Source organism: Pantherophis guttatus, chromosome 1 (assembly GCF_059756535.1).
Source record: "Pantherophis guttatus breed Tessera chromosome 1, ASM5975653v1, whole genome shotgun sequence".
Lineage (NCBI taxonomy): Eukaryota > Metazoa > Chordata > Lepidosauria > Squamata > Colubridae > Pantherophis > Pantherophis guttatus.
Window position 1 is genome coordinate 268,707,144 of NC_142063.1, and position 14,759 is coordinate 268,721,902.

The 14,759-nt window shown below is 40.0% G+C and overlaps 1 protein-coding gene across 1 annotated transcript in view; it reads left to right on the top strand.

Annotated features, from left to right (window-relative positions):
* Positions 1-14,759, top strand: part of TULP4 (TUB like protein 4) — a 92,724-nt gene that overhangs the window by 56,879 nt on the left and 21,086 nt on the right. Inside the window, exons 3-5 of the mRNA XM_034428559.3 lie at positions 4,362-4,490; positions 5,832-5,993; positions 13,385-13,565. Of these exons, the coding sequence (XP_034284450.2) occupies positions 4,362-4,490; positions 5,832-5,993; positions 13,385-13,565 (472 nt within the window). The remainder of the gene's footprint in view (positions 1-4,361; positions 4,491-5,831; positions 5,994-13,384; positions 13,566-14,759) is intronic.

A 14,759-nucleotide genomic window follows, 5' to 3' on the forward strand; every position in this document is an offset into this window, starting at 1 on the left:
TTGTCTGCTGGACCATAATGATGAATTTACCAAACCCTCTGCAGGGTAAAATGGTATACATTTGCTTGGGATTGAATGCCAGCTGGGCAAATCAAGTTGAGATGACAGAGCCTTCATCTTGAGGAATTATCTGAGATTGGTTTGAGCCTGTGGGTATTGAGGAAGTCAATAGGGATCTCAGTGCTGTTAGCTCTGCTACCTATAGATTATAATGCCCTACTGATTTGTGGCCAGAAAGCTGTCAGGAGTCTGGATGCAGGCAGAGATAAATGCATTTGTGAGTGAGAGTGATGCTGTCAAACCCAAGGATGGCAAACTCAAGGAACAACAATCACTTGGATTTCTGGAAAGAACTTTAATGCTAGTAGGGTCATGTAACAGAATTTTGAAAGCCTGTCAAAGCAGTTGTCCAGCTCCAATTATATCTGGGGCAACTAAGGCAGGATTGTTCTCTTTATCTGACACCCCCCCCTCCGAACTAGAATCTACTCTGTAAAGGATCCAAATCCCTCCAATATGGTAATATTTTGCCCTGCCCTGCATGTTTTTATTTATTTAAAATATTTATGTAGCCACCCATCTTTCAGACAACTCTGGGCAGTTCTCAATAAAATCAAATTATTCCCAAGGTATAGACATTATATCACATTATCTTTCCTCCAGCCTTGCTCCCCCCCCCACACCATTAAAAGCACAAACTGTGATGTCCCCTACTCCCCTAGCAAAGATGGGCCAGGTATCTCCACAAAGACAAGTTTGAAATGAAAGACACCATCAAAGTTGAAATGTGGCTGACACTCCCCAGGCTTATTTAAGCAGCAAGTTGTGAGGCAGGGGGGAGAAGGACCTTCTTCCTGTTGCTGAAAGTCTGGCGTGGCAGATGGCAGTTCAGGGGCACAAAGCTTCCACACAAATTTCAAATGCAACTGACAAACACTTTGGGTAGGTGTACATCTGCCACTGCTTTCCACAATCTCTGTCTAACCTCCTGCATCTAAAACCTAGGATATACTCCACTTTATATTGCTCTTCCCAATCCACCAGAACTGGGGGTAAGGTGGGAGTTGAGCAATGCAAGGGGCCTCCACCCATACATGGATAGAGTGATGTAACATCAGTTGTATTTTCATAGAAGCAAGCAATTGCGCATCGAAGGCCATCTGGATGGATGAAGGGAGAGTGAACGCTTCATGGAAAGCCATACCAAATTCCCCACAGGAATTCTAGTACCTTCTTGAGCATCAATTGCCCATTTATATACAACCTCGGCCAAACCCAGCAGCTCCCTTAACTGGAACTATGCTTCCTGTCTCTTTTGGAGAACATTGCGGCTTGAAACGAAATCTATGTTCATTTTATTCATTCTTAGATCATAAACTCTTCTTTCAAGATCCTTGTCAGTGATGAAATGGCAGTTCTTGGTTTTCAATTAGAAACATATTTTGGAACTGGCCCAGCACGAAAGCAAATCCTGACCCATGTACTGGGTTCTCCTCTTCCTACACAAGGTTTCTCATGATACTTTTGTAGACATCCTGGATATATGCTGTCAGATTTGATCAAGCGTTTGATCCAATGGACAGAGATTGAGTAACAGGGAAAAATTATGTAAAATAAAGCAATTCAGCACTTATTACATACAAGTAGAATGGTTTTGTTCAGTCTGCATTTGCAACCCACTTGCAGACCACTTCATAGCTATAAGGCGTTGCCATTGTTGGCTGGTTTTTCTTGAAAACGAGGACAGATATAAGTCTGCATAACTTTCAGTTCCTGACAAAATTGTGAAACCCAGCTAATGATGTAGCAGGAATGCCTTTATGAGCTTCCAGATACAATAAAATGGGGGGTGAGGTGGGGGGTGCTGAATATGTTGCTACGTTGAAGCATGCTGTCTAATGTTCTTCAGGTGAAGACTGTGAGACAAGAAAGTAGGTGAGGTGCTTGCCAGGTGACTTCTATTTAAATTAGTAACATTTCCAAAAACTGAAAGGAAACTTTCTTAGTAAGATGTTAGTACTTTGTTGTGAGGAACGCATGATTGTCAAAGGATGTACATTCTGCATTTCTGCACACACTTTCCCATCCACATACTCCAGATACCTGTTCATGGTTTTTCCCAGTTCTCTCATCTGGCCCAGTGATGTGTAATTGAATATCATCTGCATATTGAAGATAGCACTCCCTGAACCAGTGGATGACCAGGAAAGGACTGGTCATCTGTAATGAAGTGCCTGTGGGTATCATAACCACCATCTAGCAATAGCAATAGCACTTAGACTTACCATATATACCACTTCACAGGGTTTCACAGCCCTCTCTAAGCAATTTACAGATTCAGCATATTATCCCCAACAATCTGGGTTCTCATTTTACCAACCTCGGAAGGATGGAAGGCTGAGTCAACCTTGAGCTGGTGAGGATCAAACTGCTGACAGCCAGCAGGTCAACAGAATTAACCTGCAATACTGCATTCTAACCACTGTGCCACCACGGCTCTTAAATTAAGCTGTTACTCTAGACACACCTGTTCAAGTAGGAGCAATACCACTATTACACAGTTATCTCAGTCAGACTTGCAAGATTTGATTATTAAACCTAATCTCAATATAATAGTTTCAGCCCTCCTGTGGAGATGTTTTCTTGTTCTGGTTTATCCAGAGTACAGTAGATTCCTAAATGACTGCAACCAGAAGTGCTGGGATTGCTGTCATTGAGCAAAGAAGCTTAACTGACATTCCAGTTCCAATTATGGTAGTTAAGTGAGAAATATCTGTAAACAAATAAAAGGATCAGACAAACTTGGAGTAATTGTTAGCTGTCCCAGTTAGGCCAGATAGGAAACACAACTAGATGAACTAATTAGATGAACTAATTCTAATTATGGTAATGCTACATTAACAGAACCTTAAAAGTTGGAAAGTGCAAACTTTCTATTACCACTTCTTAAAGTTTTTGATCCATTAGGGCAGATTCTAAGTTTCCTTTTCTATCATTAAGCTGCTAGGGGATCTTGACTCTCTTGTCTGATTGTTTCATAGGCAACATCTCTTCCCTGCTTTTCCCAAAGTTGTCCACTCATTCCATTAAAAAGGTAAAGGTAAAGGTTCCCCTCACACATATGTGCTAGTTGTTCCCGACTCTAGGGGGCGGTGCTCATCTCCGTTTCAAAGCCGAAGAGCCAGCGCTATCTGAAGACATCTCCATGGTCATGTGGCCAGCATGACTAAATGCCAAAGGTGCATGGAACACTGTTACCTTCCCACCAAAGGTGGTCCCTATTTTTCTACTTGCATTTTTTACGTGCTTTAGAACTGTTAGGTTGGCAGAAGCTGGGACAAGTAACGGGAGCTGACCCCGTTACGCGGCACTAGGGATTCAAACTGCTGAACTGCCAACCTTTTGATCGACAAGCTCAGCGTCTTAGCTGCTGAGCCACCGCATCCCGGTAACTCATTCCATTACAAATGGACTATTTGGATTTTTGACATAAGATATTAGAAATAATTATATAAATAACATTTTCATGGGAACTCATTTGTGTAGTCTATCCCAAGTCCAAACAGAAATTTGAGATTTTATGATTTAAGAAATAGAACACTAGAGGGGACTAATGATTCCAGGATGAAAGGGAAAGGAGAAAAAAGTGAAAAAAAGCCTGACTCTTGCCTTTGGTCAGCCTTGGAACTTGAAAAATGACAGAAAACACTTTGACATTTAAAATACTTCAGGAAATGTTTGAAGAATGGGGACAAAAAATAGTAGCTTTAATCTTAGCAATAATGCATGCTTCTATGAATAGATTATGTCCCAAAGACGTTAAAGCAGAAATTAGTGATGTGAAAGAGAACATCATGAAGATTTACACGGTAAAGAGATAAAACAAATTTTGCCTGAATCAGAAATACCAGAACATAAAGAATTTGCAGAAGTACTGAAAAATGGACTCTGAAACAGAAAACAACTAAATTGGAAATATGAATGACAAGCCAAGAAATTGACTTGGATAAGGAGTTTTTATTGGACTTACAAAAGAAGTTGATTAAAGCTCTGAAGAAATAATTGAGATGAAAAAAAGATACATATTTTAAAAAGTTATTTAGTTTCCATTTTAAAGTGTTGGAGAGAGTTGAACTATATTACACTTGTGTTAATGAATATTCTTAGTTGCGTTTTCATAATATTCTTAGTTATGTTTTCAGAATGTTTATGGTGAACATTTATAATTTTTGAAATCCTAATTTAAAACCTATTATTTATTTATTTATTTATTCTATTCATAACAATTGAAGTTCTAATAAACTGTCTGTTGGCATCCAGAATAAAATTTGAGGGGGAAAATGTGTTTTCTGAAATATTAGGTGGTTCTCGTGCGATGGAACGAACCCTTCCAGAAGCTGGCAACTTGTGATGCTGATGGTGGAATATTTGTTTGGATTCAGTATGAAGGCAGATGGTCTGTGGAGCTTGTGAATGATCGTGGAGCACAGGTTAGTAAACACCACTTGGTTTGGTTTTGGGAATTGTCTTGACTTTGAAAAGAAAATAAAGAAGGGGAAAAACTGCCTGGGGAAAGTAGGAAAATGGAATTGTTATGAGAAATGTTTTAACTGAAAAGCCTGTAAAATTAGCATATTTTCTATAGCTTACCCTGAGGCAAGTAGCAAAAGGACAGTATGCTATTTCTGGAATACGATTTGAAACAAATGCTTATAGGTGAATTACCACAAGGACAAATGGAGCAAGAGGCTGAGTGTACTAGATATAGCTTTGGAATCTTAACGTTGTTTCCATTCTGTCTATATGGATCAGGGGTGGGTTCTACTTACCTTTACTACCGGTTCGCAACGGGGCCGTGCGCATGCTGATGACATCAGGGTGGGTGGGCGGAGCCTCCCTCCGGTTTTACTACCGGTTCTATAGAACCGGTCCGAACCGGGGGCAACCCACCACTGATATGGATCTACCTACAGGCCATTGATAAGTTTTCTCTAAACAATAATTGATCAATCATTAATACCAGTGGCTCTTTTGTTACTTGAGTTTTAAGTAATTACCATTCCAAGCAACAATAACATTACAGGCAGCTGTGATAGTAATCCTAGCATATGTTAGTGAACTCATACAGGGTGAGTTCATACCTTTTATTTCTCATTATGGTATTTAGGCTATAGATTCTGGCATAGTAGAATAACAACTAATTGCTAAACCAGGAGATCAATTATCAATATCAAAACTAATGTTTTTATTAAACTTATTTCTATGCTGCCACAATCAAGACTCTCAGTGGCTTACACAGAATATATAATACACCTTAACACATGCACGCTACAATCTTATAATCCAATACTTATATAAATAGTAACAATAAAGCAGAGCAACAAAACAACAATCATAATAATAGAAAATAAAAATAGATTCCTGCCTGAGCAGGGGGTTGGAGTAAAACAGGGATGTCAAACTCAAGGCCCGCGTGGTGCTTAAATCTGGCCCACAGGGCCGGGCTGGAAATAGATAAGGACTGGCTGGAGTGTCTCTGGCAGCCAAAACGCACCCCGTTTTCGGCCTGGACAGCCTCCTGCAGTACTCTGCCAGCCAAAACGGGCTTGAATTATAAAACGATACAATATGATGGCCTTGTCAAAATTATGGGCACTGAAGATGCTTACTTGTGGGCCTTTTTATGAGAAATTTGATGATCTTGTGAACTAGAGATCTCAGAAAATATGGATGCTTATTGATTGAATCTGTATTTATTTTTCTATGTTGTGTGCTTTTAAAAAAAAGGCTGGAATACATAGTCAAAATAACGCCTAACCTTATATGTTAAGGTGAGCGATTTTACATGGAGCCATGATGGAACACAAGCACTTATATCATACAGAGATGGATTTGTGCTGGTTGGATCAGTCAGTGGACAAAGACATTGGTCTTCAGAGATTAACCTGGAGAGTCAGATCACCTGTGGCATATGGACACCTGATGATCAACAGGTAATTCCGCCCCCAAAAGCAAGAATTGCAGTTTGTCTTTTGTTGTTAACTATTGGTTTTTACTATACATCAAACTGGAAGACATTAGATCTATTTGGGTTTCTCAGGTATATAATGCAATACAAAAGTATTTCATGATAATACCAACGGTGTGCTTATAAACCTTCCTGTATACATCAACGTGATCTGCATAGAATGTTTAAAGTTGCTCGAGAGTTGTGGACATATTTAGTCAAGCCATGGCAATATGTCTTCTTCAGTATGGCTAACTGTGTGCTTCGATCCCTTTGAGCTCAGCAGATTATGTCATAGTCGTAGGTGAACTGGCAAATATGTTGGTGGACTCAGGTGCTATTTTAAAAGCTTTGAAAATCGATCAATTCATATTATCTCAAGTGTACTATCCACAGCAAAATAATTTAAAGAAGTATAAATACAATACTAGCCATGGGAATCCGTAGGAACAAAGGCAGGAGTAACAAATATAAGGATGTAATGACATCATCATGCAAATGCTATGACCGACATACTTGCATCAGACATCACAACCCAACTATGTACAGGTAGTCCTCAATTTACAGCAGTTCATTTAGTGACAATGGCACTGAAAATAGTGAGTTTATGATTGGTTTTCACACTGGCATTTCACAATGCCACGGCCATTGTGGCATCTCCAAGGTCACGTAATCAAAATTCAAATGCTTGGCAACCGGTTCATATTCATGTGATCCCCTATTGTGACTTTCAGACCAGCAAAGCCAATGGAAAGCCAGATTAATTTAACAACCATATAACTCACTTAAGCACTGCAATGATTCACTTAACAATTGTGGCAAGAATGGTTGTAAGGTGGGGCAAAGCTCACTTGTTTCACTTATCAACAAAAAGTTTGGGCTCAATTGTAGTCATAAGTCGAGGACTACCTATAATGGCGACAGTAATGGCAACAATTTCATTATGACTGCGAATGCCATCAAATCTTTTATTTACATCACTCTTAACAGGTATCTTAGCTTTTCATTTTGATGCCGAGACAGAGAGAAAAAAAATGTTCCCATTGCTTTGGCTGAACCAGTTTGTATCTTGTTAGATACAAGATCAGAAAATTCTTGGTGACTTCAGAGTTCTGTCCGGCTACAATTCTATCTAGCTCTCAATGAATTGAGAATGTTAAGCTCAGAACACAAATTTGCTAGCTTGCTTTGGTATTAGTATCAGATTTAATCAGTGAAATACATCCTTACTTCTCTGGCCCCTGTTACATTAATACAATATAAGCTCTTAAAAATCCGCTGCAGCCTGTATAAATGTAGGAGAAAATTGCTATTGAAATATTGACACAAAACCAGATACTTTAGAATAGCCTCTGTGCAACAGATGTTTCAGCTCGATCGCAGATGAAGGTGCAGCTGAAGATAGAGAAAATATTATTTTGAGCACAACAGAATTTGGGAAGATTCAAAATGCAGGAGCAGAGTGTCGTGACTTTTCAGAGCTTTAATGAATGAGCTAACTGTGAAAGCTGGTTGTCTCAATTTCTTAAAATATGTGTTATTGAGATGCAAAATCTACTGCATCTAATTTATATATGTAAAATATATATACAAGTTTAAATCATTTAATTCTGTTGTTGTACAAAGGAATGGGAGGTTACTCTCTAATTTTCCTCATGTATCTTTACTATAAGCTTCTCCTTACCGGAACCTTTAAAATATCATGGCCAGCAACATCAGCTGGCTGTCCAGCTTGAGAGACCTTGGATCTTTTTTGTGGATCTTGTTACTAGTGATAGTAACAAGAAATGCTGGTTTTCTTCTTCCTATGTTCAAAGTGGGTTTATAAGCTGCATTTTCGAATATAGTATTTCTTCCAATATAAACTACAGTGTTTTAATTGCTATGACACAGAATAGAAAATAAACACAGAATAGCAAAAAAGAATTTGTGATTAATTACAGTATGTTTAATATGTGTAGAGTGGCAGCAAGAGTTAAATTGCTCTAGTTAAAGAGTAGCTCCATTATGACCAATAATGGAATTGTCTAGAAAGTTCAGGTTTAACAAAAAGACCTCTTGTTTGTGTAAATAAGAGATATCAAGTTACCAACATATAATGTTTTGAATTATTGTAGAAAGCGTTTGTTGTTATTTGTGTCATTTTTTTTGTTATTTCAATATAATGATTTCTGTTTGCTGATGCTTTTTTGTGCATGTATTATTTCAGTGTTTCACATTCTGCATTAGCTACAGTAAATGGTTTTCTTTCTATATTTAGAACGTTGAAACATTTTAATGCTGGCTTTTAAATCGTTATGAATTATAAAAACAGAGAACACTCATTCCTTCCATGCTTGATGTTTATGAGCTTGCACGATATGATTAATGAAATGAAAAAGAAATAAAGCTAGTCTCTGGATTCTTTTTCCTTCTTTTAACTGTTTATATTAAACTGCCATTTCTTCAGCCACAAATATAAGGATGTTATCACAATGTGAAAACCTCCCTACATTCCAACTTATTCCAACCTGGTGTCCTCCAGATGTATTGAACTACAATTTGGTATACTGTTCGAAGGGTGCTAGGTTGAGGAACATTTTTATATATTTAGTCCCAGTTTTTTTCAAGCAGGTCCCCTTCCTTCACCTAACTTTCAAAGATGAGTGGAATGGCACAAACGTACAGTGAATCATAGCTGTACACATTTACTCAGGAAGAATTTGCTTGGAGTAGGATTTCCACCTGAATAAATGTGCATAGCACTGGAGAGTGAATCCAGAAGAATTCTTCTTAAATAATAATAATAATAATAATAATAATAATAATAATAATAATAATAATAATAATAATTTTATTTCTATACCGCCCTTCTCCCGAAGGACTCAGGGCGGTGTACAGCCTATTAAAAGCACAAAGATAGACATCAATTTAAAAATAATTAAAATTATTAAATAATTTCGGCTCAGATTTAAAACCCCAAATTTAAAACACCCAATTTAAAATCATTACATTGATAGCCCGGCCTGGCGGAACAGCAGGGTCTTGAGGGCACAGCGAAATACCTGGAGGTCGGAGATCTTATGCATTTCCGGAGGCAGTTCATTCCACAGGGCAAGGGCTCCCCCAGAGAAGGCCCTCCCCCTGGGTGTCGCCAGCCGACATAACTTGGCCAATGGCACCCTGAGGATACCCTCTCTGTAGGAGCGAACTGGCCGGTGGGAGGCTATTGGTGGCAGAAGTCGGTCTCGAAGGTACCCAGGTCCTATGCCATGGAGCACTTTAAAGGTGGTAACCAGTATCTTGAATCGCACCCGGAAGACCACTGGGAGCCAGTGCAGCTCGCGCAGGAGGGGTATCACGTGGGCACAACGAGTTGTGCCAATAACCACCCGCGCGGCCGCATTCTGGACCAGTTGGAGCCTCCGAGTGCTCTTCAAGGGGAGCCCCATGTAGAGAGCATTACAGTAGTCCAGCCGGGAGGTGACAAGGGCGTGAGTGACCGTGCGCAAGGCGTCCCGGTCCAGAAAGGGCTGCAACTGGCAGATCAGGTGAACCTGATAAAAAGCCCCCCTGGCCACGGCCGTCATATGCTCTTCTAAAGACAGCCGTGCGTCCAGGAGGACACCCAGATTGCGAGCCCTCTCTGTGGGGGGTAGAGATTCACCCCCAATAGTCAGCGATGGCACCAGCTGACTATATCGGGACGCTGGAAGCCACAGCCACTCGGTCTTGGAAGGGTTGAGTCTGAGCCTATTTCTCCCCTCCAGACCCGCACGGCCTCCAGACAGCAAGACATCACATCAATGGCATCATTGGGGTGGTCTGGGGTGGAGATGTACAGCTGAGTGTCATCAGTGTACTGATGTACTCTCACCCCAAAACCACGGATGATCTCACCCAGCGGCTTCACATAAATGTTGAACAGAAGGGGTGAGAGGACCGACCCTTGCGGCACTCCCCATGCGAGGCGCCTCGAGGTCAACCTCTGCCCCCCTGCCAACACAAACTGCGAACGGTCGGAGAGGAAGGAGGAGAACCACCGCAGATGGGTGCCCCCTATTCCTAACCCCCTCAACCGCTGCAGCATGATACCATGGTCGATGGTATCAAAAGCCACTGAGAGATCTAATAGGACCAAGACAGAGGAGCAACCCCTGTCCCGAGCCCTCCAGAGATCATCCACCAACGCAACCAATGCTGTTTCTGTGCTGTACCCCTGCCTGAAGCCCGACTGGTACGGGTCCAAATAGATAGCTTCATCCAGGTGCCGGGGAAGCTGTCGTGCCACCACACTCTCAACAACCTTCACCACAAAACGAAGGTTGGAGACCGGACGGTAGTTAGCTAATTCAGCCGGGTCCAGGGAACGCTTCTTGAGGAGGGGCCTCACCACTGCCTTTTTCAAGGCGGCGGGAAAGGCGCCCTCACTCAAAGAAGCACTTATAATCCCCAGGTTATAATAGGCCTGATCATTGGCCATCAACATTTGCCTGGATCAATAGCCATCCATGTTTGTTTGAAATGGCTGCTCATATCAAGTGCAAAATGTGAAGAAAAGCCTCTTTTTCTCTTAAACTAAGAAGGTGGCCTTAAAAAGCCTTAGCCAAATCCAAGCAATGGATTTTGAGAGACTGGGATGGTAAATGGGATCTTGATGGATGCACTTGGATTGGAATCAGATAAAGTTTATAAATCCTTTTCTGATCACAGGAGGGGAACATTCTCTAGGCTGGGCAAGAATAGAGATTCTTCTTTAGTTTTTTGACCCTGTATCTGTAATCAAACAATAACACAAAAGAAAGCTTATTGTTTTTCACTGTTTTTCACGGAAAGTCACTTCCCAAGTAGAGTTCGATTATGAGCAAAAGCCTTTCTCCTAGTGGTCCTGAATGGGCTTCTCCCACCTCCCCTGTCAGCTGTACTGTACTTCCTATCTCACATTTGGAGAATTACTGATTTAGTACAGTACAGTTAAAAATAATGATTTTTAATGAGTCAATACCTCCTATTTAATGCAGAAGTCACTGAGAAAGTAGAAGTTTGAATACACCTCTACCTACCTATCAGGCTCAAAGAAAGGCAGTTACAATACCACAAGCATGCTAATTATACAGTACCCAGAGAAGCCAGAATAACATAGAATTGTCAGTGACCCTGTAGGGTTGAATGACTCAGAAGGGAGCATAGATGTAGATCTAAAATTATACCTCTCAGCATTGATTTAGGCTAATATCTTTATTTGTTTCTTCCTTTCCAAGGTTGGATAGCTACACAGTGAAACATTTTTTTTTTTTAATTTGATTTATATGCCGCCCTTCTCCAGAGACTCGGGGCGGCTTATAATGCGTTAAGCAATAGCCTTCATACTTTTGTATATTTATACAAAGTCAGCTTATTGCCCCCACAACCTGGGTCCTCATTTCACCTACCTTAGAAAGGATGGAAGGCTGAGTCAACCTTGAGCCTGGTGAGATTCGAACCTGCAGAAATTGCAGGCAGCTGTGTTAATAACAGGGTGCATTAAACCACTGTACTACCAAGGCTCCTGGCATGTTTTTGCATGTTTACCTAGAAGTAAACCCTATTATTATCACTCCCAGAGAATAATGCACAAGATTACATTATGTCATTAGGATCTCCCAAATATGAAATATACTGTTTGTTCAAAACATTGCAATAAAACAATCCATCAAAACAATAAGAGCACACGTCAAGCTAATAATAGCAACAGCAATTGATTTATAATTTTGTTGTTGTTGTTATGTGTTTGGGTCTAGACACTAGCAACTGCCTAGACTAGTGCAGCTTTCTTGGCAAGGTTTTTCAGAAGTGGTTTGCCATTGCCTCTTTCCTAGGGTTGAGAGAGAGAGAGTAACTAGCTGACTTCATGCCTTCATGACTTCAAGGTGGGACTAGAACTCATAGTGCCCTAGTTTCTAGCCTGACGCCTTAACCACTACATCAGGTTGCCTCTCTAATAATTCTTTGGTGCTGTTAATTGAGCATTGCTAATGACATTACTGATCTTTGAAGAATCCTTCAGCATTTTTAGCAATAAGTAATGAACGTTGCTTGTTCTATAAGACGAATTGGACAGTGTGTTATAGAAGTCAGAATCCTATCTCTTTAGTTTCCTTGAACAGCCCCTGGAATATATTTAGGTTTCAAAATTCAGTACAAATGAAGTCTATATTACAACCTGTGAAAACGCCTGTGAAAGTGGATGATGCTGTGATTTAAGTCAGCCTGTGTATTTTTTCACATGTGTTCTCTCTTGTGCAGTATGTTATATGTGCTCCAAAATCAAGGAAAATGTGCAAAGGATAGCTTTCACAACACATTGGAAAACAAAAGAAGCTTGATGGGGAGATATTGTTTGAGGCATGATGTATATTAATTGCTAAAAAAAAACAAAATAAAAGCTGTGCTTTATCCCTTTAGGAACTGACATTGTGGGTGGAAACGTTCCTTTATTTGTGATTGTTTAGCTTGTAGTTTTCCTATGCCATTCCAGTTTCACATGATTATTTCCCATAAACTTTCCTGCAGGGAGATGCACAATTGGTTGCTGATTGGTCAAGTTTCTATTGTGCTTAAAAACCATAATCTACTGTATTAATTGATGCTATATCAGACATCTTATGTCCAGTTAGTTAGTATTTTGTTATCAGGTTTCCATTTGCCTGAAGTGTTTTAACTATGTACAACATAAAGGGATGGACTAAATTTTCAGAAATACAGAAGCACCAGACAGTATGCCTTTATCTAACTGTGTTATTTTAGATTTCATGCAGGAAGGCTTTTCCAATTTCAAAAAGAAGCATGATGGGGGAAAGGTATAGGATGGCCAAATATTAAAAAATGAAAGAAAAACAGGATGCTAAACAATAGGAGAAAGAAACCTTCTGTAGGAAAGGAGAGAATTGTGGGGACCTTATACTAGCATTGATAATGTTGCCTAGTTTGGTAATGAAACATCTGCAAGAAAACAAACAAGCTCAGAGAACACACACAAGGACACACACACACACACACACCAGTTCAACCCTTATCTACAAATATTCTCTTCTAAAGGAGAGAATAAACAGCAAAGAGGAAAAAGAAACTTCAGAAGGGGAAATATTAAATGTTTGTGGAAGAAAAATTATCTCTTGGCAATGCAAGTTTGTTTATGATAGGATAGACTTTAATGGGAATATGCATTTTTCAAGTGCTGAGTTTATTTGAGGCCAATAGAGATGATTCTTGCAGCATTTAGCTTGTATCCATTATGAATGTGGACTATTCAGCATTTTATTATCTGAAGATTATTTGAGCTAGAAGATGGTCAAAAGTTATTCCTTTTAAATGTTGGTTCTTTTATAATTTTACTAATGATGGTATATTTTTTCCTAGGTCTTATTTGGTACTGCTGATGGTCAGGTTATTGTTATGGATTGCCATGGCCGAATGCTGGCACATGTTCTTCTTCATGAGTCCGATGGCATCCTTAGTATGTCTTGGAATTACCCAAGTTTCTTGGTGGAAGACAGTAGCGAGAGTGACACAGATTCAGATGATTATTCCCCACCACAAGGTCATTTTTTCTTTCAGTTCAGTGTTTGTATGTTTTTGTCCTGTTTCTCACTGTGATGGTAAAACAATGTATTGTGTGCTCCAACATTTATATATTTATTTTCACATCCTTGCTGGAGTGTTAATTAATTTGAAGGAATTTTGTACTGCAAGAATAGTTTAATTTTAAATTTGCCAGGGACGCTAAATTACCATTACATTCTGTATGACTCATTTACCTCCTAGTTCAGGGGTGAAATGCTCCCGGTTCGGACCGGATCGCCTGATCCAGTAGCGATGGCGGCGGGTGGTTCGGAGAACCAGTAGCAAAAATCCCTGCCCCCCCCATGCTCAGCTGAGCCGCGCGATCATCAGAGGCTTTTTTTTTTATTTTTAAAAGCATTTTTTCTTCAGCCGAAAAAATGCTTTTAAAAGTAAAAAAAAAAGCCTCTGATGATCGTGCGGCTCAGCTGGGATCGTCAGAGACTTTTAAAAGCGTTTTTTCTACAACCTCTTCGGCCGAAGAGGTTGTAAAAAAATGCTTTTAAAAGTTAAAAAAAAAAAAAGTTGGCCACGCCCACCCAATCACATTACACCCCACCACCAAGCCATGCCCACAGAACCGGTAGTAACAAATGTTACATTTCACCACTGTCCTACTTGTATATTGTAATGTATTTTTTGACTATATAATGATATGTTATAAATCAGTCTTCCCCACCTTAGTGCCCTCCAAATATCTTGGGACTACAGTATGCTGGAAATGCTGGAAATTGTGTTTCAAACCCACCAGGAAAGTCCCAGGTTCAGGAAGATTTATAAATTAATAGCATCTTCTCAGATTTTGCGTTATCTCTTTCCCCACCCATGCCTTCTGAACGTATACATACCTGTTCTGACCTGGCCTTCACAGAAGCAAGAAACAGATTCCCTGCAATGAAAAAACCCTCTTTATTTACACATTGGGAATTAACTGCATTCACCAACAGAAAGTCCAGGCAAGAGTCCTGCAAGACGTTAACTGAAACAATAGTCCTTATCAGCTTGTTATGATAAATGCAAGGTTGTGAGCTCCTAGCCGGGAGGCTGAAAATTAAGGCAGTTCAAACAGAGAAATAGACAAACCTCAGTTTTGGCAAGGCAGTCTTTGTCGCACGAAACACACAAGGAGCAAAATTTCCAGTAATGCGAATGGTTGTCTGTGACAACCAAACCA